At 36.9% G+C, this 27,237-nt stretch overlaps 1 protein-coding gene across 2 annotated transcripts; it reads left to right on the forward strand.

Annotated features, from left to right (window-relative positions):
• Positions 1-3,772: 3,772 nt before the first annotated feature.
• Positions 3,773-26,593, forward strand: LOC144979395 (uncharacterized). 2 transcript variants are annotated; one of them, XM_078926046.1, is made up of 5 exons: positions 3,773-3,857; positions 10,651-10,831; positions 12,447-12,580; positions 21,572-21,679; positions 24,193-26,593. In XM_078926046.1, the coding sequence occupies exons 2-4, from the start codon at positions 10,661-10,663 to the stop codon at positions 21,594-21,596; spliced, it is 330 nt and encodes a 109-aa protein (XP_078782172.1). In that variant the 5' UTR covers positions 3,773-3,857; positions 10,651-10,660; the 3' UTR covers positions 21,597-21,679; positions 24,193-26,593. The 2 variants fall into 2 exon arrangements, with proteins under 2 accessions (XP_078782172.1, XP_078782170.1); XM_078926044.1 differs by having other exon boundaries at positions 3,775-3,857; positions 10,654-10,831.
• The last annotated feature ends 644 nt before the right edge of the window (positions 26,594-27,237 follow it).

A 27,237-nucleotide genomic window follows, 5' to 3' on the forward strand; every position in this document is an offset into this window, starting at 1 on the left:
AATAATTTTCAAACGAAATAAAGGAAAATTATGCATTCAGAATCAATTAATTTGAAATTTTATACCAACTTTACCATGCAAGTTGAATCAAAATAATTTACAATTAACTTGATTTATATTGCCAGAAAAATGTTGCAAACTATCAAACTGATATAATCTGAAGGAATAATATGTATCTACAATTATACCTATTTCTCTTGAGATAAATACCTTGAATATCCGGTACATAAACGTTGAGCCTAACAGTCTCAATTCATGTTAAAAGCTGCCAGTTGATCTTCTTCTCATTTCCCTCCTTCAGCCTGCTTCCTGTGCAGTCTCCATGACACATGTTAGATTTGGTTCCTGTAATTACTTTTTTAAAACCAAAAAGTTGTTGTTAATATATAAAGATGATGATGATGATGTTCATGTTGATTATAATGATGATGGTGATGGTGGTGGTGGTTCTGCTGATGATGATGACGATGATGATGATGATGAGGATGATGATGATGATGATGATGATGATGATGATGATGATGATGATGATGATGAGGATGATGGTGATGATGATGATGATGATGATGATGATGATGATGAGGATGATGGTGATGATGATGATGATGACGATGATGATGATGATGATGATGATGATGATGAGGATGATGAGGATGATGGTGATGATGATGATGATGACGATGATGGCCCATTACTGTGTCGTGGAAAGGCAGGGAATGATCGTCCCATCGGTGGTTTTATCTCGCCGGGTAAATCTCCCGAAACCGCAGAGCATCTAGCTGAACGGTGTATTGTGACGAAACTTGCGGCTGGGTTTGCTACGGTGTACGAGTGTGGTACGTAATACGCTTCAACAGTCGTACGTCACTTTCCTCGTATTGACGCATAGTAACTCAGTAACTGGCTCTAAACTATCGGAACAATGGCAGACGCCTTTATGAATGATTTCTCCGAAGAGCGTAAAAGCGTATCCAGAGTTAAACAAAAAAAACAACAATAAATCTGATCATGTTTTGACTTTTACACATTCTGATCACAAGACATATAAAAAGTTCTAGCCAGCATGAAGAATAAAAAGTACAGGTTTTCTTTGTTTAGAACCACGATGGCCGCCGTTGCTGGGCTACGTGACAGCAGACTGAATGTTGAATGTTGATTGAGTTGATCGTCATACCATAGACGTGTGAGCACAATGAGAAGCTGCTGCCTACGGGTCGATCGTGCGGGCAAATCCCCACGCTTTGCCCGTGCTTGTAAATGGCCCATTATTTGTACATATTATGCACAAGTCGACTCCCCTCCCTCCCCCCCCTCCTCCCACCTTCCCACCTCCCCCCCCCCCCCCCCCCCCTCCCCCCTCCACCCCCCCTCCACTCCACTCCACTCCAAACCAACGTATCCCATGGACATCAAAAGTAAAAAGTACATAGCTTGAAAAACGATAGAATGTTATTTGCATAAATCAGACCCATTTCCAATAATATTTCAAATACTGTCGGGATAATGTTTGGACCCAACTCAAGACCAAGGCAAGTAGTAAAGGTAAAAGAATCAAGTGTTTGCCAAACCAGTCAGCTGTCGTACTTTAGAAAGTATTATATTATATGTGACCATTCGGCTCAAAACGGTATTATGTCGGAAGGAACTACATACTTAACAGCCGAATTTAAGGTTAAAACTGTTCAAAAATATAAATCGTTGGCATTAGCACCGTAAAATATGGTATCCATTCTCTTCAATAAAACATATAAACTCAACACAAGTCTGATATGTCTGGCTATAATTTCAATTTCCAACATCTTAACCATCCCGACTTAATACCGTTTTGAGGCGAACGGTCACATATCCGTCAATGCATGACACAATCAGTCGGAAGGTGGACATTTTGGATTTGCATTAAAAAAAGTTATGAAAGAATATGATCCCCAAAGCATTTTAATCTTTATTTGAAATAAATCAGGTGATATTTATTTCATGAAGTTGTGGTCAGATGTATAGGAAATATATCCAGCAACTTTTCTCGAAATTTCATACTTTTTCAACTTGACAAGCTGTAAAAAATGTTAAGTTTTAGAAGTGAAATTAAGCTTTGATATTTCTCGAAGATGTGCAAAAAGGGTTGATGTAATCATTTATGACAAGACCTCATTTTTTAAAATAAAAACTGACTTTCTAACTAATCTTGACAATGTCTCGGTTCAAACCTTTTCACCATCCGACTGATTTTGTCACTTATGAATTTGGCCAGAATTTGGCCTTGGATTTGAGAGTTGTTGCTACGATGAGTGTCATTTAAATCGATCGATATTTCAAGGCCGAGTTTTCTGGCCAAAAATTTAAATTTTAAATGGGCGTCTTTCTGGAATGCGACAATTAAATAATTGAGCATTTATATAGCGCAATATCCACTTAACGTGCTCAATGCGCTTTACAAGGGGTCCCTGGTCAACAGCAACATTTAACATGTAGGACGAGACATGACGCCTGTTAGGCGATATTACAATTTTTCGGACAAAGACAACGCTGTTAACGGCCAGGTACTCATTTTACACCTGAGTACGGTGAGAGAATGTGAGTAAAAAGTCTTTTCCAAGGACTCAACTATGCGCCGAGCGAGGCTCAAACCCAGGACCTTCCGATCCGAAAGCGAGTGTCATACCACTAGACCACATAGCCGCACTTAACTGGTTAACATAAACACTTTGATCTTTCTCAGTCTCCTCCCCCTCTTCCCCCTCCCCCCCCCCCCCCCCCCCCGAATTCTCCCGTCGTGATTTGACTGCATTATATAAATATAATGAATAATAGAGTCTCTCTCTCTCTCTCTCTCTCTCTCTCTCTCTCTCTCTCTCTCTCTCTCTCGTCATTATATTATTCGTGTTTTGTTTGTAACTGAAGAAGGTCAAAGGCCGAAACGCTGTTTGCTTTGTATTGTCTCCTTTTCTAGGACTCCCATTTACTGACTTTATATTTTTTCTCTATGTAAACTCCATTAACGATCCATTCGACAGTGGAGAAATCATCAATGGTCTAGTTTGCTGACGACACAAATCTAATATATATTTGACCCCTCGTCTCAAAACGGTATTATGTCGGAATGGACCAGATGTTAAAAATTCAAATTATAGTTAAACTGGTCAAAACTATGAAACGTTTGTATTTAGCACAGTAAATTGTGATATTCCTTCTCCTCTATAAATCATATAAATTCAACTTAAGCATGCTATTTCTGGCTACAAATTCCATTTTTAGCATCTTAATCATCCCGACTTAATACCGTTTTGAGACGAGGGGTCACATATTACCATAACCAAGGAGAATATGAACATAATATTGCAAGACGATCTTGAGAGGCGTCAATTTTCTCCCTTCTATAGATAGTTTAAAGTTGACGCCACTCCGGTTTTTGTTCTTGTTTTTTGCCGTCCGCGTTTATGAGTAATTCTCACTAAACTGTATTAACCTGACTATAAACGGTCATGGTTTTACAAAGTGTTGTGTGTTGATTCGTTATACTTCCGGATGGCAATGTTGTGAGCTTCTTAGCCGAGCGTTATACTATCTATAATCTTGAAAAAAATGGTCAAAAAGGAGAGAGAGAGAGAGAGAGAGGAGAGAGAGAGAGAGAGAGAGAGAGAGAGAGAGAGAGAGAGAGAGTTACTGTTTAAGTGATCCGACCTCACCTGAATATACGACCATGGACGTTAATGGGAGTACGTACTTTATTATTGTGCAAATATTTGGTAAGGAGACTACTGCACTAATCAAATAATTCGAATGGATAAATGGACAGTGACAGTCAACATCTGCTGGAGACATAGCCTACCTTGACGACGTGCCAAAACCTCCTCGTAAAGGTCTGTCATATTTTTATCATTTCTATTATAACTACATAAATCTATATACCTACATAAATCTATAACTGACTGACTTAAGGCATTTCGCTTCCTAATCGCGTCCGATCGGGACGCCTCGGCTGCATCTCTAATCATCTGTGTCATTTCCTTCCACAGTTCACGGTCTGTTGCTGTGGATGCTAAGTTCATAAGGTGTTCCTTTGATTTTAATTCTTTGTTATTTTGAAGGCGTTTTCGGTCTCGATTGAGGACAGTATAAATTGACGTGGGTGGACTACCTTGATATTTCTTGTGTCCGGATGGGGTGAAAAATGTATTCATGGCTTTATTAGCTGGTATAAATCTATATGTCAAAGATATTTATGCTTACTTATTTTGGGGTCCCGGTAGCTCAGTTGGTCGAGCATTCGCAAATGTACCAAGATCGTTCCGTGTGTAGTCGAGATTTTTTTCTAACCCCCCCCCTGTCCACCCAGCAGTAGATGGGTAGCTGGGTCTGTTTTATCTGTCGGAAATTACATTGCGCTTGTTTTCCAAAATGTAACAAGCAATTGTTATTGTCTAGTTCACGCTATAAAAATCGAGAAAAACTCCGGCTTCATGGTCTTATGGTTCTGAAGGACTACTGTAATTACTAACTTACTAATTTTATTCTCGTGGCCTCTCTCGGGACATAGGGCTGCTATGTGCTCCACTGAGCGGCGCATAGTTGAGTCCTTGGAAATAACATCTTGACTCACATCGTATCCAGGAGTGTAGCAAAAAACTCAGAGGTCCTATTTCTCACCATTTTATTTTTAAATTCATTTTTATTCATTGATTGATTGATTGATTCATTCATTCATTTCCAAGCTGTCTTCTCTCATGAGGAGGATGCGTCCTGGCCAGCTGAAACGGCGTAGTTGGTTGGTGACCGTAACGCCCTGCAATATTATGGTTCTTTTTAAGAATTTCAGTAGTGGTTACGTGGTCTAAGTAGTTTACATTGGTATTTTTCTTAAGTATCTTTGTTGGAATGCGTTGAGACGTGTTTTTGTTGTTGATGTTGTATTTGTTTTTGTCCCTTGCATACATTTGCCATGTTTCGCTCCGTATCAAAGGACTGATAAACTTGTTGATTTAAAGATGTTGATTTTGGTTTTTAGTTGGGCAGTCCTTGATTTCATTACCTTACCGGAGTTCCGTCTCCCTACAGACGTTGAATGTCATGGAACGCCATTCTTCACGCTCAAGGGCCATTACCGAGCAGTTGATTATCTTTTTGCCAGTTTTTGCCTATCCAGGGCTTCCTTGGCCTGCCCCGTGCCTTTCTGCCAGTTAGTTTTCCATGGAGCACTGACTTTTGGATGGTGTTGTGTCTCCGGATGTGTTCATAATAAGTCAGTTTTCTCATGTTAACTTCCGCCAACAGTTTTCTGGACCTTTGGCCTGCAAGAACCTGAATGTTTGATTTCTTTCTGATCCATGGTACTCTCAGAATTCTTCGGTATACCCACATCTCAAACGCATTGATTTCATTATGTTGTATAATTTTCCTGATGGTGCATTTCCTTTTCCAATTCTCGTTGTTATTTTTTTGCTTATACCCCTTTCACCTCTAATTTTACTTCCTAAACATGCAAAATCTTCAGTGTTTTTGATCTTGTTTTGTGCGGCTGTATGATATTGCTTTTGGGTCAGAAAGTCCTTGGTTCGAGCTTCGTTTGGCGCACAGCAAGTCTAGATGCTCTGCGGTCTCGGAATCTTGCCCACAACGGGTACTTGTGGGACAAGCTTAAAGTCCCCACTGTTGAAGCGATGTTGCTTTAAGGCAGGTTCTCGACCGAAGTCGATTCGCTGCAAACCAATGCCTCCGGTTGCTGGTACAGAAAACTGCAACTTCTCTCCCAGTTTCGAGGAGTCAACGTCCCCGCGCCCTCGAGGGATTGAATTCGTACAAACCGACTTCCACCTTGTATGCGCATCTCTGTCCCAAGTCAAGGAAGTCAAGTACAAGGGATGCGGGGACTTATTTTAGCTCGAAACTGGGGCACAGTCCATTGTGCGCTTGAGACGGGTTTTGCCACTTCCCCTTTCCATTTTTAAAAGCCAGTCAGGTGTAATCGTCTCCCGCAGGACATTTGTGTTTGTGTGTGTGTGGGGGGGGGGGGGGGGGGTTGGATTGAAGATGGGCCCGATAGGTAAGGCTGCAGTCCAGCGTAACCCCCAGGGGTCCTCACCTTACATTGAGTAACGAGTACCCAGTCGTCCACGTATCCCAGTCTCAGGGAGGAAGTGTTTGGCATGTCGCTAAAGTAGACATTAAACAACACTGGAACAGGAACAGATCCCTCAGGGTCTTCTCAGTTTCCTGACGTTGCTCGTGTTGTCTCCAGGACGACTAGAATTGTCTTTCCCCTAGGATCGAAAAGAAAGAGCAGCTTCAATGTCTTTTCGCACCTTATGTTTGTCCATGTTTCAGAGCCGTATTTCAGAGCTAGGTCCTCGACCCCATTAGTTAAGTCATTCCATGGCTGGAACAGGTAGCGGTCAGGGCAAATCTATGATGCCGCTGAGGGTAATTGCTGCAATATTTCATAGTATCGCTCAGTTCCTAACATGAATATGAAAATTGTTTCCTCACCACAAGGAACGCAAGGGTTTTCTTTCATCATATGCCATGGTTGATAATAATGTATCCTCTTCAGGCTGCTCATAAGAGAGGTGTCAAAATAGTGATTTCTGAGCTATCAATAAAATTCATTTGTAGTAACTTGCATATTGATAATTTAATTCTAATCAGTAAAAATGAAACAAACATCATTGTAAAGTAAAAATTGATTGTCTCGACACATGTCAAGTTTTGTTGTCCGAGCAATAAAATCTTAAAAGATATGAATTTTATATTGTAAAATTTTTATTTGGCATGAGTTGGTGAGATTCTCATTTTCTCCTCCACTGTGATCCATGTTAAGAATTATGGCCAATTATCAGTTTAGTAATAATAAAAGATTTAAAAAATAGATGATATTATTATTATTATTGTTATTTAAAGCATTTAATTGACTTAAATATGTAGTTTTGGGCACACTTGAAAGCCAACTATTAAATGGCTTGTTGACTGTTTTATATACTTTAATCCCTTACAATTCAAGTAAAGATTTGATTTTAATAAAATGAATGTTAGGCATTGTTGTTAAAAGATATATGCTGATTTTGTGTGGTTATCTCAGGAAATTGCCTTCTTGATAGTGTCATATTGGTGTCAATGTTTGAGTGTGTTTCATTAATTGTCTATGTATAGATTTGCCTGGTGTGCTAGGTTGATTTTTGTACTTCACGGAAGGCTCCAATAGGGGAATTGAAATATCCATCTCAATTACTCGTATTTTTGCATTTTGAATTAGTAATACAATGTAAGTTCAAGTTTTCCTTTTACGCACAAGTGAAAGTGTTAACATTTTCTATATTGACTAATAAAAAGCCCGCAATTTCGCGGGGAAGAACTACTTTCATTCGATACTGTACTCACCATCATTTAATGAGGGCAGATTGGTAAACAACGTTGTCTGTGTAATTTGGTATATCTTCGGTTGATTTTTCTGTGTGGCCCAATAATATATTTAATAATATATTCCCTCAACTAACCCCAAGAAAAAAATCAACATAGTACCTTTAATTAACCCCAATAGGAAAAACAAACACCCTAGCACTTTAATAATAAATATGACTAACCCTAATAGGAAAAAAAATCATCCGATCTCGAGCTAACCCTAATAGAAAAAAATCATGACAAATTGAATAAATAAACGCCTGACAAAAGATCAAAGGTGAAAATACAAAGTTAAAGAATACTGGGGATGTAGGAGCTTTCGGAATGTCTCCCCTTTACTTAACTTATGGAAAAACAAACTTCCTAGCACCTTTAATAAGACTTATGACTAACCTCTCGAGCTAACCCTAATAGAAAAAAAAAACAACTCTCGGACTGCTTTGCAATACCTTTCAATATTTAACAAATCAAAATGGCGGCTCAAAATCAAAACAATGGTCAAATTTAGAAATTTTAAACTTTCACAAATCTATCAATGTTTGTTCTAGAGTTTTTAAAATACTGCTAGATGTAATGACAAATTGAATAAATAAATTCCTGACAAAATATCAACGGTGAAAATACAAATTTAAAGAATACTGGGGATGTAGGAGCTTTCGGAATGTATCCCCTTTACTTAACCTATGGAAAAACAAACATCCTAGCACCTTTCCTAAGACTTATGACTAACCTTAATAGAAAAAGAAATATCATCAATCTCGAGCTAACCCTAATAGTAAAAAAAAAGAATCAAAATGGCGACTGAAATACCTTCATGTGATCAAGTGAATAATATCACTATGGATGCCACGATTTGCTGAAAAATGCCAACACCCACACTCACATCTATACACCACACACAACACACACACACACACACACACACACACAAACACAAACACACACACGCACACATACACACACAAACATACACGCAATTAGAACATACATAACAACACTGAACACTGAAATCAACAACACAACGGAAGTAATAATAATACTTGATGCCATAAATAGATGACGCAAATTGACAACTTTTTACAGTGTCAAAATTAGTTGATTTTGGGAGTCAAGTGTCGTCGTTGGTACATGTTTTATGATATCTGTTTGACTCAACGAACTTTCAAACTGACTTTAAATTATAAAAGGAAATCAAGTTATCTGTTTATCTATCTGTAAAAAATACATTTCTATTTTTCAAATCTTTCAGTAGAGTTGTGCGCCGTATCAATTTTTTATTGACTCAAATAAGCACAATGTTCTCCACAATGCTATATTTTTAAAGAAAGGATGTGTCCAGAGATTTATAGCTGATATTTCTGATAAATTAAATGGTCTTAATATGGTATGCCTGTGGGGTTGTACTGATTTGATTCTGATTGTTATTCAATTGTTTTATCTCTAAATTAGACAGAATGGAGTTCAATGGTATATCAGATGACTATGACTAAATGACCCTTTTAAAGAAAGGAAATGATTCTATGTAATTTGAATGGACAGCGTGGTTCGTTTAGGATAGAATTGGTCAATAAGGAGAAAAAGGTCGCTACTTGGGATAAACTATATGATCTCGTAATTTTGAGTCCTCTTTAGACCTCATACTATATCCGTTTGTTTGTGGAAATCATTTAATTTAACTGTTCCAGTGTTTAGTTTTAGTTGTATTTGATGATTGATACTGCAATATTTGTAGCATGTCCAGTAACCTTGTTAGGTGATTGATTTGGAAGGACAACTGATTTTTCAAATGAAAATAAAATAATAAAGTGAAAGAGGCTGTTATAGTTTTCCCGATATACCAACATATGATAACACGATAAATATCCATAACTAGCTATCAGGGAGTGTTAATGGCCCCATGGGAGTTCCATTTCTACCAATGTATAGCCTGGGCTCTAGAATCGAGATGGTGTGCACCAAAATAAAGATGGGTCTCCTGTAATAGGAAAATGACATCACTATGGACGGCCAGCAGCTTTGATAAAAGTTCATTTGTTTGCCACAATCTGGCTCTTGATATCGCATTTTCCAGGTAAAGTTGAGTAGGGACACTCGCTGAATTATCGTGCGTGCCAGCGAACATGACGACACGAGCGCGCATTATTTGGCTAGGCAGTCGGCCTCTTCGAATGAGAGATGGACGTTATCATAATAATATAATAGCGTGGAGCCCGGGACGACCTAAGCAATTTTGGCACCGGATTGGGTCATCATTCAGACTCATACATATCTCGGTGGAACGTTCAATGTGCCCGCTTATTGGGATGGTCTAGTGGCGATCGACCAGAATTACACCGTTGCCCCATGATATACCTCAAGCAACTCCACCAACGTCGAGTCGCTGATCCAGAAGAGGTGATACAGGCGACGAATTTATTTACAATCGGCGAACCCGCCCGGTAGCCTCATCACAACACAACGCTTAATCAGATCTTCTGCAATTTTAGGCTATAAAGCGTATGTGGGACTGGTGGAAACTCCGAAGGCGAATGCAATACAACAAGATAATATTGGGTGAATTACTCAATCACAGATTCTGTCCTTTAGTTGTGTCCAATATAGTGAACTGTATTAAGAGGACAGTGCACATGATGTAAACACTACTTTTGGAGGCTCGGTGGTGTCTACGACAGTGAAATGAATTGAGAGGACATAACACATGTAAACACTATTTTGGGAGGCTCGGTGGTGTCTACGACAGTGAAATGAATTGAGAGGACATCACACATGTAAACACTATTTTGGGAGGCTCGGTGGTGTCTACGACAAGGAAATGAATTGAGAGGACATCACATATGTAAACACTATTTTGGGAGGCTCGGTGGTTTCTACGACAGTGAAATGAATTGAGAGGACATCACATCTGTAAACACTATTTTGGGAGGCTCGGTGATGTCTACGACAGTGAAATGAATTGAGAGGACATCATATATGTAAACACTACTTTGGGAGGCTCGGTGGTTTCTACGACAGTGAAATGAATTGAGAGGACATCACATATGTAAACACTATTTTGGGAGGCTCGGTGGTGTCTACGAATGAACAATACTCACAAAATGAAACTATTCATTAAAACAACAAGCCACAACACTGAGATACCACTCTGTGTTGAGATATCTTTGTAATTAATCTTTGTCCACTAATCAAGGGACTGAATTCGGTAGAAAATGCATTAATCCCATTATCAGCTAACTTTTTTTTTCCTTTTGCCCATGATCCCAGCAGACCCAAGATGCCACAAAATCACCCCTTACTTTTGACAACGATTTTGGCGATCGTCGTTGGGACCTTTACACGTGCACAGGGCAATGGGAAAGAGCCATGCAGATGCTACCCTTCTGTTGGGAGTGTCGTCCTTCTTTACAACAGGCCACCACTTCATGAATCTGGTGATAAACCGGTGGTAGGTTATTCGTATTTGCAATCATCATCATCATCATCATCATCAATAATAATAATAATAATAATGATAATAATAATAATAATAATAATAATAATAATAATAATAATAATAATAATAATAATAATAATAATAATAATGATAATAATATTAATAATAATAATAATAATAATAATAATAATAATAATAATAATAATAATAATAATAATAATAATAATAATAATAATAATAATAATAATAATAATAATAATAATAATAATAATAATAATAATGAAGTTATTGAAATTGAGGTCTAAAAACAATAAGAAAGAGCTGAGTGATGTTAAAAGGGAAGTAAGTCGTGACATCAATCCTTCTACTCTTTTGGTTCCTAAATTCTTGGGAGTGTGTATGTGACCAGTCCTTCGGGGTGCTAATATTGAATAGGTTACATAGGCTTACTCAGCAGAAAAATTATCCAAAGACCATTCTTCAATGTTTGTGATGTATAAAATAAATCTGTATAAGAAAAATGTATATAGGGAATGAGATTAAAGGAAGAGTGACGTCCCTTGATTGGACGTCACACATAGTCTGTGCGAGGACGAGAGACGCATGCGCACAAGCAACATGACGTTCTTTCTCTAATAACTTTTCCGCCGGTGACGTCACAGGGTGACGTCCAATCAAGGGACGCTACTCTTCCGCTAATCTCATTCCCTATTGCGTCGTAACAATTGTTACGATTTTGCTGCAGGTGGGAAAGGATTGGGTTTAAACAAAACATATTTCTGAAATCATTTTGTAATTACTTTGATTTCATTTCTTTTACTCTCGAAAAGTCTAAGCTTGGCCATAGTATTGCAGGAGCTAAAGTTAAAGAGTTTTCAATGTAAGAGCCTTTCAATTATCGCAACGTTCAACAACGAAAGGAGATGAGAGGGATCAAAGTCGAACAGGTCGACCCCGAGTAATAACGGCCAATGATGATCAAACAATTGCTCGAATAACAACCGACACCTCTCTTAAGCCACCGACATGGCTGTTGACAACAACAGTACATGTTGGACAAAGTTTGGAAGACTTGCGAGGCCTTTAATGCAACACCAATTAAACAACGAAAAAGTCATTGGTGCACGAACGATAGTTACAAATCCAGACCCCAATCTGAATGAGCACCTCAGAGATCTCCCCCCCCCCCCAAATTACAAGAGAATAACAGTGTCAAGCAAGTAATGTTTATAAGCTTTGGGACGTTGTTGATGCAGAATATGATATATAAACCCCTTGATAAACTCTATGGGTAGACTTCTTCGAGAAATGATTGGAAATTGTGGTAGCCATGCGCGGTACTGACTTTGTTGCGTCGAATTTTTCCTCCAATTTCTGAAGAAGGGCAACCCATTTTGTGTTGTTAGGGTCGTCGTTACCTTTAGGATTATGCCTTGATAATACTTGGCTCACTTATATTAAAGGTATTTCTGTAATACAACTTTTGTCCAATTTTGTCTCTTAAAATTCAAGTTAATTGATTCAAAACAAGTGTTAATAATGATAATAAGCATATTTATATAGCACCTTTCAGATACTTTTGCGCACGTACGTATGGATAAACATGAATTTCCACGTTTCATTACAGAAAATGAGATATTATTACGACTTCAATAAAAAGCTTGCAATCGCGTATGAAGAAGGGAACCATGAAATTGACTGGGCATTCTATGATGGAAACAAAGGAGTCCATTATGAGAGAAAACGGGACGGAACTTGCACGTGAGTGTGATCCTTACCTTACCTTATCCTCTTGGTTGCTTAGTGAAACTACAAGGCGGCCAGCAAAGTTTCTCCATGCATTTCTGTTTGGGCCAGCCAGCCAATTCAGCTAATTCCATTTCTTTCCAGATTCTTTCATCTTCTCTTTGACTGTTCTCCTCCGGATGCTCAAAATTGTCTGCCTCTTTATCTCTTTCCCGGTTCCCACTGTGTGGGTGGCAATAAGTCAAGGATGTTTTGAAGAAGAAGGATGCGGAGGAGAAGAGGAAGAAGAAGAAGAAAAAGAAGAAGAAGAAGAAGAAGAAGAAGAAGAAGAAGAAGAAGAAGAAGAAGAAGAAGAAGAAGAAGAAGAAGAAGAAGAAGGAGTAAAGCATGTTTCTAGAATATAAGAACTTGTGTTTTCACGATTCTTTATAATTCCTGTGCTCTGTAAGGCAGTCCGGACGTCAATAAATGAATCGTATTTTATTACATTGGAATCTGCATAAAGGCAACAAAATCCGTTGAGATATTTGTCTGAACCTCTTATCCACCCGGCAATGATTGAGTAGCTGTTAGACCACGAGACCGCATAGACGCATGATGACTTGAGTGATGTCGATTCCGTTCCTTCTATAACCATTTAAGACGCAAACTTTGAACTTTGGAAGTCTGTGTTGTCAGGAAATGCTCAAAGGGGAATCTCTAGTGATAAACATGTGCAGTTATGTGATCTAGTGGTGAAACAATCGCCTTCGGATCAGTTGGTTCGGGGTTCGAGTCCATAGCTGGGACTAGTTGATTTTTTTGGAAAGAGCTTTTGACTTCCATTCTCTCACCGTGCTCAGATGTAAAATGAGTACTTGGCCGTACGCAGCGTTGTCTCTGTATGAAAATAAAACCCATTGTTTTATCGCCTAACAGGTATCATGTCTCGACCCTACAAGTGAAATGTTGCTAGTGTCATGGTCTCAAGTGAGTAAAGAGCTACTCGACTATGCATAAAGATATATGTAGAATGAGGCCCCAGAATTTACTAGTTACTATAAATGAAAAACAATTAACGATTTGTTTACAATGAAATAAAAATAATGATGAAATTTAATTAAAAGAGATAAACAGTGATCGTGGCAGTTACAAATAGAGATATGAATATTTTACGTAACTTATGATAATATCTCAGGTTCGTAAGTTTACGTTTCCAGGCAGTTGATGGGCTTGGATGATCTATTCCTCTGATAACAGGATTGGACTCGTAAAATTCCACTTCCAGGCAATTGGTAAGAGGTTATAGTGTAGTACAGCGGGCTTGGGTTTGATCCTTGAAGATTATACAATCAAAGTTAAAAGCTCCGGCGTCTTAATGGTGTAGATATAATATCTACAAAGTCCCAAAAGATAAAAATCTTACAATATATATATAGGAATAGAGTGACTGGCCGTCCGGCATAGATTGTGGAGAGAAAGTGAGTGTCGAATGTTAGACCTATCAGCTTTTATAATAAGTGGCTACGTGACAGAATGTAGAACGAAAAGTATTCACTAATTAGAAATTAATTCGAGGGAAGGCTATAAAAGGAAAGACGATCTAATATTAGAAGGTAAAGTTTATCTAAGCCTACCGAAATATAACTGGAGTGAGATGAATTCAGTTCTTAATAAAATAAAATTTAATAAGATAATTGTGTAATACCAACGTAGAAAGTTTTAAATACCTAGGTTCAATAGTGACAACCGATGGAAGATGTAACCGAGACATACGAGCAAGAATAGCTCAAGCCAAACAGGCCTTCATGGACCTGGGAAACATTTTGAAAAACAAACAGATGTCGTTCGGGATTAGATTCCGAGTCTTGAAGTGCTACGTGTGGCCAATCTTGTTATACGGATGCGAAAGCTGGACTACAAATGCAGAAACACAAAAGAACATTGAAGCTTTTGAAATGTGGTGCTTGAGAAGGATGCAGAGAATATCGTATACTGCACACAAAACGAACGAAGAAGTGCTAAAACAAACATACCAACAAAGGAAACTAATGCCCTTAATAGTGGATCGACAACTATCCTTTTTCGGACACATAGTAAGGAAAGATAAGAATGAATACCTGGCAAGTTGTGGAAAAATACCTGGTAAACGCGCCCGGGGGAGACAAAGAAAAACACTCATAGACCAACTGAAGGGCTTCACCAGCCTAACAATCCAAGAGCTGTTTGAAAAGGCAAGAGACAGGGAGGAATGGAGAGAGATAATTCATGCAGTATCCGAAGCCTGGACCAGGCATGGAACCTAGAAGAAGAAGAAGAAGAACAATCTTTACTGTGACACCCCCCACCCACGTTTAAAATATACTCTTTAACCATTATGGGAAAGATAGATTTTACAAACGGAAGTAAATTTACTATCATGATACTCTAGCATTAATCCATTGTTATGATTTGTGCTACAATTAAATTATTTATTAACTAGACATGGAAATGTTTATATTAACGTAGGTATATGAATGGGTGACAATAACAATGAAAGATTGTGATTACAAATCATTGTGATGAACAACATGATGGCAATGTGATTACAAATCATTGTGATAAACAATAGTGATGGCAATGAAGCATGATTTAAGTCGATGATATGAAGGTAATTTACTGAATGAAATGAATGAAAATGTAAATGGAATATTGACATTTCAATTATTAATCATAAATGAGTGAAAATTCATAACAATAATAGATAAAGAGAAGATTTCCCAAATCATGAATGGGTATGGTATATATATCCAAACAATACTCAATGTTACATTAAGTTGGGTCATCATGTTTACAAATAAAATTATCGAATTTGTGTGTTCTGATTTGGCATAGTTTGCGAGGTAACTAACAGTGTGCATGGGAGGTTAAGTTATACCCTTCTCACGTCATTACACTAATCGAGAAAGTAGGTCGGCGTGAATATGTTCACAGCCTGGTATGTGAGAGATACTGACAGTGTAATTTTGCAAAAATAGACTCCACCTTAGTACTCTACTATTATTCATTTTGTTATTTCTTATGTACGTGAGTGGTTTATGGTCCGTTTTGACCACAAACTCTTTTAGCAGTAGATATCTGCTGAATGTCTTTAAAGCAAAGACGATGGCCAGTCCTTCACGCTCTATTACAGAGTATCGTGATTCTCTGTCCAATAATTTTCTGCTTGCATATAAGTAAGGCATTAGAGTTCCCTCATGTTCCTGTAATAGTACACCTGCGATGCCCTTATCAGACGCGTCAGTTCTTACAACAAATTCTTTTGATATGTCGGGTAATTTAAGAATTGGTTCTGAACAGAGTAATGCCTTTAATTGGTTAAAGCTATTCTGACACACTTCTGTCCAAACAATTTTGTTCGGTGACCCATTCTTTGTCAGATTTGTTAGCGGTGTCGCGATGTGCGCGAAGTTGTAAATGTATTTCCTGTAAAAATTTAGGAGCCCAAGTACTTTGCGTACTTCTTTTTTTGTCTTAGGTGGTTGCAATTGTGCGATTTTTGTTTGTTTTTCTGTCTCGGGTGTCTGTGTCCCATGACCAACGGTATGATTAATCCTGCATTTGAAGCTTCGATATTAGTAAACATAGGTTGCGACACTGTGTCTCTATCAAAATATTTTTTTAGCATATTTGCATGGAATGTCTTTGTTGTGTTGTTAATTTTAATCTCGTAATTAACATTAGATTTTACTGCTGTTATTTTGAATGGTCCTTTCCATGTAGCTAAAAGTTTACTCGAGTCATCGGGTAAGAGTATTAGTACTTTGTCACCAATCTCAAATTTTCTTGACTTGCTTTTTCGATCGGAGTATTCCTTATATTTCTCTGCTTTTTTAGTGACGGATTCCTGTGCTAGCTTACATGTGTCCTCTATTCTGTCTTTCAGGTTTCTTACATATTCGTAAGCAAACATAATTTCGTTATTGTCCTCCTCATTCCCTTTACAAATGTCGGCTACTATATTGATCGGACCGCGAGGTGATCGTCCATACATCAACTCAAATGGGGAGTAGCCTGTAGATTCTTGGGGTATTTCTCTATATGCAAATAGGATTGCTGGTAAGTATCTGTCCCAATCATCTGGTTTTTCTGCTGACACTTTTCTTAACATATTCTTTAGAGTGCCATTAAATCTTTCACAAAGACCATTTGCTTGGGGGTGGTAGGGAGTTGTGAATGAGTGTTGGATTCCCATGAGTTTCATGGTTTCATGCATCATATGTGATGTAAATTGGGGTCCATTGTCCGACAGTATCTCATTTGGTATGCCTATTCTAGTAAAAATTGTCATCAATGCTTCAGCTATGTGATCCGATGTAGTTGATTTTAATGCTATCGCTTCTGGCCACCTGGTTGCGTAATCGACTAGTGTTAGTATGTGTGTATGGTTTCTATCTGATTTTGTTAAAGGGCCTATAATGTCAATTGCAACTTTTTGAAAAACTTTTTCAATAACTGGGGTTGTCTCTAATGGTAATCTCGGTATTCTGCCTTTTGCGACTCTTCTTTGGCATGTGTCACACGATTTCACATATTCTCGGACGTCTTTAGTAATTCCAGGCCATGTGAAATTCTCGGATATTCTCTTCAGTGTGGAAGAGCTCCCAAGATGTCCAGAAGTTATTGAATCGTGCGCTATTCCAAGGATTTTGTTTCTGTAAATACTCGGCGTGACCAGTTGTTTAGCTATTTTGTTTCTTTTCCTATGTAACCTGAACAGAATATCTTTTTCAATGATGTATTCAACTTTTGATTTCGTCCCTTTGTTTGCGATATTGAAATATGAAGTTAAAGTCGGGTCCTTTTTCTGTTCTTCAATGAACCTGTTCCTGTCAAATTGTTGTGGTTCTAGAGAAATAGTCATTGGCTTCTCTGTTGTTTTAGTCATCTTTCTTGTTTCTGCTAGACAAGCTGTTTCTTGGGTTAATGACCATTCTTTTACATCTGTTGGGTTGTCTTTAAGACCTTTTATATTGCCAACAATAACATCAGCGACGGGGTTGGGAAGTATACAGCATTCCACTATTCCTGTATAGTATGGGGTTTCTATGTACACATTAGCTGTTTCAAAGGTTTCGACTGTGCCACTGAATGTGATGCATTGTACCGTTTTTCCAGTTTTGTCTTCGTCATTGATCAAAGATGCTTTTATTCCTACTGTACTGCATCCCGTGTCTCTCAATATTTTGCAATCAGTTCCATTAGCTTTGCCTTCACAAAAAAATAGCGATCCTGATTTGTGAGTTTGTGTTAAAAGTGACATACCTTTCACGCAATACACATTTATATTTTCTCCTGACATTACTCGTGTCTGATTGTTTACACCTGTTTGGAGTGATGCATTTGCAGTTTCTTTTGGATATCCCACGATTTTGTAACATTTGTCTGCTGTGTGGCCTTTCATTCCACAATATTGACATTTAATTATAGGTTTGTTGGTTTTCTTATACTCAGTATTATTGTCAGTGCTATTTCTTGTTTTGTTTTGATAGGGTCGGCTATGGTCTCTCTTGAACTGTTTGTTCCATGGTTTGTTACTATGGTCATCCTGTTTCACTTGCGTGTTCCGAGTGATTGATCGGCTCGTTCTATTTGAGTACTGAACTTTAGGTGTACCTGGACTCTGAGCAGCAGCAGCGTAGTATGGTTCCTTCAATGTTCTGCTAAGGGGTGTCAATGGATGTGCTCTGTTAAAGTTTTCTGCGTAGATTTTTAATTTGTCCAAGTTTTCTGGCTTTCTCTCTTTAAAGAATGCCACTAAATCTGGGTTGCAAGCTTGATAGATTCGATTCTTCAGCGTGAGATAGTAAAGGCCTGCAAAGTCGTCTTGTTTTACGTTTGCCAACTCAAGCCACCGATTTAGAAATTGAGTAATTCGGTTCACGAATGTATTAAAGTCTTCTCCACTTTCCGTTTTGCAGTGTGAAATCTTTCCTGGTAACCATCTTCCGTTAATCTAAATCTTTTTAGTAGAGCGTCTTTAATTTTACCATAATCATCTGCATCTTCAGTTGTTAAGGTATAGAAAACTTTTAGCGGTTCTCCAGATAAGCAGTTAATCAAGGCTGTGGCCCATTTGCTTTCTGGCCAACGATAACCTTTAGCCTGAACTTCGAATCGGTGTAAGAAGGATTCTAGACAGTCTGAGCGTTCATCGTATGTTGGCATGCGTGGAAGTTTCACGAAAAATTCATCACTATTATTATGTTTTCTTTCATGACCGATTTTTGTTTTTTCAATTTCCAGCATCATTTGGGTCCTTTTGGTTTCTTCTTCTGCTAAAGCTATTTGTCTTTTTAGTTCCCTTTCTTGGACTCTTTCTTCTCGTTCTTCTCTACGTATTCTTTCTTCATTTTCTTCTCTACGAATTCTTTCTTCGTGTTCTTTTTCTTCTCTACGAATTCTTTCTTCATTTTCTTCTCTACGAATTCTTTCTTCGTGTTCTTTTTCTTCTTTACGAATTCTTTCTTCATTTTCTTCTCTACGAATTATTTCTTCATGTTCTTTTTCTTCTTTTACTTTCTCTTTGCACCATGAAAATATTCTTTCCTGGGGTATTTCTAAGTCCTTTGCGAGACTTAAGTATCTTTTATATGCTTCCATGTTGCAATAAATTAGTTACGATGTTTTATATATATTATATTGACAGGATACTGTTACTGACTGTTTTATTTATTTACACTTACTGGAATGAACTGTTCTATTTTTAGAAATCTCTCTCTCTTATTTCAACTTATTATGTATGTTGAATTTGATGCCTTTTATCGTTATATCTTATAAAGCAATGTGTCAATACAATGCGGAGTTATTATGACTTGTGTCAATAATAATGTGTCAATCGCGTGTACTCTAAACTATGTTACTACGAAAAATGTATCACCAATGTGTGTGACTCGTCGTTAGTTTGTGTACAATTATTCGCAATGACGCTAATATACTAGAGTGTGATAACAATAATAGGATGCCAAAATAATCCCAAGTTATCTATCACTAAATATAACACGACGGCTAGTAGACTCCTTTTATTATTATTTAGTTTTTAAAGACTCACTTTTCAGAACATAATATATAAGTGGTTTTCGGTAACAGTAATATGCCAAAAATGCATTTAAAACAAATCACTATGCAAAACAAATCACGATGTCTATAGTTACTATGTGATGCCCAACTCATGTAAAAGAGAATAATGAAGGATATATTTACCAACTCAGTTCGTGGCTGGGACCTCTCTCTTGTTCAATGGTTGTTCAACAATTGTAATTAGGCATTGAAGAGTGTTTAACAGTGATGTCTGAAATACAAAACAATAAAATATCGTAAGATTTACAATAGTTACAAAATGTGTTCACAACACTGAGTGATTGGATGACAGGTGAATGAATCGTTATGGAATGTAAACATATTGAAAACAATTCATGAATGAGGCAAACAACAAAATGAAATGAGTGATATAATAACAAAGTGGACAAGGAATGAATGAATGAATGAAAAACTGAGTGAATAGATGAATGAATGAATGGATAATGTATGAATGAACGAATGAAGGGAGGAATAAATGTATGAATTATTGGATAAATGAGTGAATAAACGAATGAATGGATGAATGAATGAATGAATGAATAAATGAATGAACAATGAATGAATAAATAATTTATAAATGAATAAATAAATGAAGGAATGAATCAATAAAATGCTATTCAATTTGAATGAAAGAATGAATGGATAAATTGCTATTCCATTTAAATGAAGAAATGAGAAAGAAAAAAAAAATTAATCCTGTAAATAGGGAGTTCAATTAAAATATGATCAAGTGGGGCAATTAAGAGTTTTACAATTTAAACTTTAAAGTTAGATGAAATAGATATAAGTAACTAAATAAATTCAATTCTTTATATGTGTCCCCTCCAAAATGTCATGGTCTCAAGTGAGTAAAGAGCTACTCGACTATGCATAAAGATATATGTAGAATGAGGCCCCAGAATTTACTAGTTACTATAAATGAAAAACAATTAACGATTTGTTTACAATGAAATAAAAATAATGATGAAATTTAATTAAAAGAGATAAACAGTGATCGTGGCAGTTACAAATAGAGATATGAATATTTTACGTAACTTATGATAATATCTCAGGTTCGTAAGTTTACGTTTCCAGGCAGTTGATGGGCTTGGATGATCTATTCCTCTGATAACAGGATTGGACTCGTAAAATTCCACTTCCAGGCAATTGGTAAGAGGTTATAGTGTAGTACAGCGGGCTTGGGTTTGATCCTTGAAGATTATACAATCAAAGTTAAAAGCTCCGGCGTCTTAATGGTGTAGATATAATATCTACAAAGTCCCAAAAGATAAAAATCTTACAATATATATATAGGAATAGAGTGACTGGCCGTCCGGCATAGATTGTGGAGAGAAAGTGAGTGTCGAATGTTAGACCTATCAGCTTTTATAATAAGTGGCTACGTGACAGAATGTAGAACGAAAAGTATTCACTAATTAGAAATTAATTCGAGGGAAGGCTATAAAAGGAAAGACGATCTAATATTAGAAGGTAAAGTTTATCTAAGCCTACCGAAATATAACTGGAGTGAGATGAATTCAGTTCTTAATAAAATAAAATTTAATAAGATAATTGTGAACAATCTTTACTGTGACAGCTAGTTTGCTAGAGTCCCACATCAAACCGCTTTGGGCACGTTTGGTGGATATTGCGCTATATCAATCCTCTAGTTTTCCCTCTTCACCTTCACATTTTTATAAATTTGACTTACTTGATTTATTGCCGTTCACCTCCTAACAACCGACTTTGATGCCTCGACAGCTTGTCTAATTCTATTGACGGAATCCCTCCATTGGCTTGAGATCATTTCCATTACATTAGATAGCCCAGTTTATAGAGAGCTTATACTACAGCTTATAGTAGATTAATATGACTTTGATATTCCACACTATTGAAGATTTCACAGCCTAATTTACGTTGTCTCCACAGCAAATATACAAAAGAGTACCATTAACTCCGTGTGTACCCGATGAGGCTGAGTATGTGGGCGTATCTATTGAAAATGGAGTGGAAGTCGATGGTTGGAAAGTTATAACGGTAAGCCTTGTTCATTTAACTCATTAGTTGTTACATAAACCGGAAAGAGTAGGGTTATTACTTTTGCACCAATTATTTAGCAATGACTATGAAAAATGTTTTTTTTTTCTCTTTTTGAGGAAAATTTTTGTCTAAAATCAAAGCCCTATCTCCACTGAGTAAAAATGTTTTTGAATTTTGAAAATCCATTCATAAATAAACAAGTTATGCAGTTTCAAAGGTGTCATTTATTTGGATGACCCGCAAAGAGGAAAAAAAAACCGCGAAAATATGGGACGCTTTTTCGGCATTTCTTTTCGACCTTTGGTTGTATCTTGCGTAATAAGTGGATTAAAAGATTGAAACTTGAAGAGCAAATTAGGATGGTGTTTTGTAAAATACGGGAAAAGTACTAGTGATATTCATATGAAATTGTATAACCAAAAAGAACAAATGTTTATGTATTACCTTGTCAGCGACAAAACCTCCACGCCCAGTAGTTTTAGACATATTTTACTCCAAAGAGTAAAAATCTAATTTTGACGGTCTTCTCGTAATCGCACGAATTATATCGCTAGACATAATCTACAATGACCTATTTTCTAACTGTGTGCCAACTTTCAGTCATATTCATCGATAAACAGCGTCGTAATTAATTTTTTTAAATAGCATATACGAAACGGCTTCGTTCCATATTTTGTCGCGAATTCGGGCACTTCGTGAGCGAAAAAGAGGCCCAAAGATTTGTGCGGGATAGTCATTGCTAAATTATTAAAATGTATGTCCTTATCACGAACAAACTCCATAAAGGTTTGTGAGTCCAGTTTGGGTTGGTTCCTATATTGTTGTCTTTAAAGTTCAGGAGATCTGAAATATGGACCCATTATTCTGCTTATATAATCTTTGAATTGCCCAGTTGGGAGTGCGAGATAGATATCTCTAGCCCTGCCTGTCAATTGGCATTAAATGAATAGCGAACAGATTCGTTTGTTCCAGCCAAAAGTGAGAGCGATGCGTTCGAACATGGAAAATAAATTCTCAATGTTATGCTCAGAAATACGTGGTAAGAGAGACAAAAATGAGGGTAAAGGTTTTAAGTCTTTTTCGTCCTCCATGTCCTTATCGTGAGTCGCGTCTGACTTGCACTGAGATTGACTGTCTTGACTATAATAGTAACAGAGGGAGCCTGGAAACCAAGGTGATTTAATATTCTTACTTGTAATTCTGCTTTAGTCGGATTGCTATTTAGTGGAATGTTATTATCTTCAGCTAAACGAATAAGTTGGTCCTTGTCTAGATTTAATATTTCAGCAGGATCCATTCTCATTCAAATATAAAAGAATGTCACGTCTGACACACAACGGATAAAAGATATATGAGCACGTTTAGTGGATATTGCACTGCATAAAAGCTCAAGTTTCTTTTTAACTATTAAAGTACTCCCGTTGCTTCTGCTGCTGCTACTTCCACTTATGATAATACTAATAGCTATATCCCTCACGACATGTTGTATTTATTTCCAATTCCATTCCATTTTTTTTCTAATAATAGTCTACAATTTATTCTATTTCTCTTTCTATACTGCACTACACAGTTCCTCCCCGTACCTTTTACACATATCTATTGTTCTATTTTAGTTCGCGCTCCTTTACAAAGAAGCATAATATTTTCTGTCCTATCAATGTTTTTGTTTGTTCACCTTAACAACGCCACTATCACATTATCTCATTCATCTGTAGTGTTTCAAGCATACTGTTTTTTGATAAAGACGAAACCCGAAACGTTCACACTACCTGTCTTCGTCTAATAAATTGAAGCTTACAATTCCATACGTATCGTTTATAGTAAAGGAAAGGAAATCAAGTTTAACAATAACAAAAAATTATTACAGAACCTAGTTTTTACATATACAAAATGGAAGGGAACCGCATAACTCTATTTATCCTTCCATTCTGCTTGTGTTTCTACTTCTACCAACAAATAGCGAACACCTCAGCACATAGAAATAATTTTTTAAAGACCCGACAGTTGCTGTACGTGGTATCGTGTCCAGTCTAGAAAACTCTCTCTCTCTCTCTCTCTCTCTCTCTCTCTCTCTCTCTCTCTCTCTCTCTCTCTCGCTCCGTCCTCGTGCATCACTTTTATAGCGATAGTACGAACCCCCTGATTAGATAATTGAGGAGTTCAGATTAACTACCAAACCGAGGAGGATTCGGTCATCTCCGGAATATATATGGTGACGTCATAGCAACCAGAGCCAGGACGTAACACCTGTCACCTTGAATATCTAAAAGTTTCATAATTATTAAGAGATATAAATTTTAGTCGCTGATCTTGATTTAAAAGTCAATAATTTACGCTTTCAAAGATTAAATAGCACTTTTAAAATCCCTACAAGTATGCCGTTTGGCATTAAATTTTATTTTAATGAGTTAAAATAAGATAAAGTTGCTTGTAAAGTTCTGAAACTGGAGCGAAGTGGGCAGGTGTGGATTTGTTTCATCACTTTAAATAATAGTTTTATTTTTCCACAGGGCCCGACCAGCTACCAACTATTTGTTTTTAATAAAGCCAATTGCCATTTAACACGCATGGTAAATGTTCCCCAATCACCAGATAAAATTGATGTGAGTGTATATAACTTCACTGAACTCTTACCTAATGACAATAGAATCTTTGAGAAATATGTGGACGATTGTGTCGTTAAAGAGCAAACAGCAAAAAAAGAAACAACAACAACAACAACAACGACGACGACGACCCCTGGGAAGAAGGATAATTATAATATAATAATTGAGATGCTTAACAAAATTTTGGCAGATATAAAGAAGATCTTGTTTGATTTTCGGCAATAAAGTAATTTTTTTGGTATCTATAACTGTTTTACAGCGCGCATACTCCATCTTCTCCCTGTGCTCTGTTGTTATTTAGACTTTTAAAAGCATTTCTCACTTCTCTTGGTGTAATAGGTTTAAATAGTGGATCTCCGTCAAAAGAGCTTACGTGTGGCGTTTTGTTGTCTTGAAATTTTGTTTTATAGTATTCAAAAAGAACATTTGAAATGTCATTGGGGTTAATAATTAATTTTCCCGAGTCGTCCTCTATCTTTGGGATTTCAAATGGTCTTTGGTTTATTCGTCTCACAGCTTTATACATTGCTTGATCGTTGTTGCATTTATTAATAGTATCAACTTTTTTGTCCAACTCTTCATTTCTAAGATCGATTACTCTTTGTCTTATGCGGTGTATTATTTTGTTTCGTTCATATTTGAGTTTCTGTCTTTCCCCTTCCTTTTTTGAGTTTTGTATTCTTATTCGCAAATATTTTTGTTGGTTAGATAATTGAGCTATGATGGTATCATACGTACGGCCTTGTCTTTGGTTGTAGTTGTCCCGGCGCTTTGAATTGCAGTATTTAAAATTTCACTTCGTACACGTGGCCATGCTTCGTTTGGTGTGTTGTTGTTGTTCGTTAAATTGTCTAGTTCAGTATTGAGTTGTCGCTGGCATTGTTTACGAAATCGTGAGTTACCTTGTTGACAATATTTGTAATATTTATTTTTCGTTCAAGAATTGTTGTGCAATGTTTTCTAGATATGTCTGCCGCTTTCGATAATGTCAATCGCCAATCCTTGTCAAATATTTTGAAAGGAACAGTTATGGAAGATGAAGTTAGATTAATCAGATTCCTTATAAGTGAAACCTGGATAACCACCAAAATAATCGAAGCCTCAGATCATAAATCATTCCTTGGCAACATCGGTACACCACATGGAGACAGCCTAAGCCTTTTTTTTATTTATCATTTACCCAGATAATGCTTTGAGAGATGTGCGTAAATCTGTACCTTCGGCTCAATCACGTATTGAAAACGAAATCCCCATGGAAATTGCATATGCAGACGACATCGACTTTATTGGTCTGCAACAAGTCAATGTAAATGACATCCAAAAACCCTTGCAAAATCATCAACTGTACGTAAATAGTGACAAAACAGATGTAACATCATTGTCAAGGAAAAAAGATGGATGGAGAGCCACGAAAAAAGTAGGATCATTAATAGGAGATAAGGAAAATGTAGAGAGAAGAAAAAGTTAATCGACGGCTGCATTGAATAATTTACTACACATATGGATTAGAAATGATAAAATAAAATTAAATACTAAAATCTAATTATACACAACCTTTGTAAAATCCGTGCTTATATACAACTGCGGAACATGGGCACTGACTGGAGCCGAACAGCAAAGATTAGACAGATTCCATAGAAAAGAACTGAGAAGAGTCCTGAATATACGATACCCCACAAAAATAAGCAATAAAATACTGTATGAAAAATGTAATGAAAGACCCTTATCCATTCAAATCCTGGATGCAAGATGGCGGCTTCTCAGAAGAGATGAAAATATACCAGCTAATTAAGCCATGAATAACTTTTTTACCTTATCTGGACACAGGAAATATCAAGGTAGTCCACCCACGTCAATTTATACTGTCCTCAATCGAGACCTAAAACGCCTTCAGAATAAGAAAGAATTAAAATCAAAGGAAGACCTTATAACTTAGCATCCACAGCAAAAGAACGTGAACTGTGGAAGGAAATGACACAGATGATTAGAGAGGCAGCCGAGGCGTCCGATCGGATGATTCGGACAGAGTACAATCACGTAATCTGCCCACAAAATATCGGGATTTGTTGACTCTCTAGTGATTTGAAATCTATGCTTTTAACACATCTTGTACGACTAGACAGGCGAATCAACGACAAGCAAATGGTTCCAGATGAGTGCAATTTGAGTTGTAATACTCTATGGCTACCAAAAAATCTATGGTTGAATTTGGGTTTAATGATTTTGAGCTTGTTCAAAATAAAGAATATTTTATTCAAACCCAATTGGATATTTACAATCCCAGTCAATAAAATATTGAACTATTCGTGTTAACTTTGTTTTTGTTTTGTTCTTATAAAAAGAGTTTTCGGTACTTGTGACCATCTAGGTCATATCAGCGGAAGAGAATAAGATAATCAAACATTCTAGATCTACAACTAAAACATCCAAGGAAAAGCAAGACAAACATGAACAGGTTCCACTAGTGAAAAGGGGTAGATTTCAAGAGCACATCATCAATTTACCAATTTGTAATCAACTAAAAGTCTCGTCCAGACAACGGCACATGATACCACTGGGAGGAACACACTCAAATTATTACAAGATATGTTCAAAACAAAACAAAAAATCCAAATAACTATAATTTAAAAAAAACGAGGGATGAGTTGCAAGGAAAAAACATTACCGCCCCCATGCATATGACTGTTTTCTTCTCAACCAAGGACTCCGATAAGGGAATTGACAAAACCAAGTAATTTCATTCCAAGAAAATGACAAAGAAATACTCGAACAACAGATATAAAGGGAGAGAAGACACAGCAATTGACTTCTCTGCACACTGTGGGAGGTCATAATATAATTCCATCCAGCAACTACCCCACCTTAAAAGGATACAGAAACTCAATTGCAAAAGAAACACAGAAGAAAAATGTAAAAGATTTCGACATCTAAGTAGTATTTTATATGTTA

Source organism: Berghia stephanieae, chromosome 9 (assembly GCF_034508935.2).
Source record: "Berghia stephanieae isolate SIO BIC M18660-M18661 chromosome 9, UCSD_Bste_1.3, whole genome shotgun sequence".
NCBI lineage: Eukaryota > Metazoa > Mollusca > Gastropoda > Nudibranchia > Aeolidiidae > Berghia > Berghia stephanieae.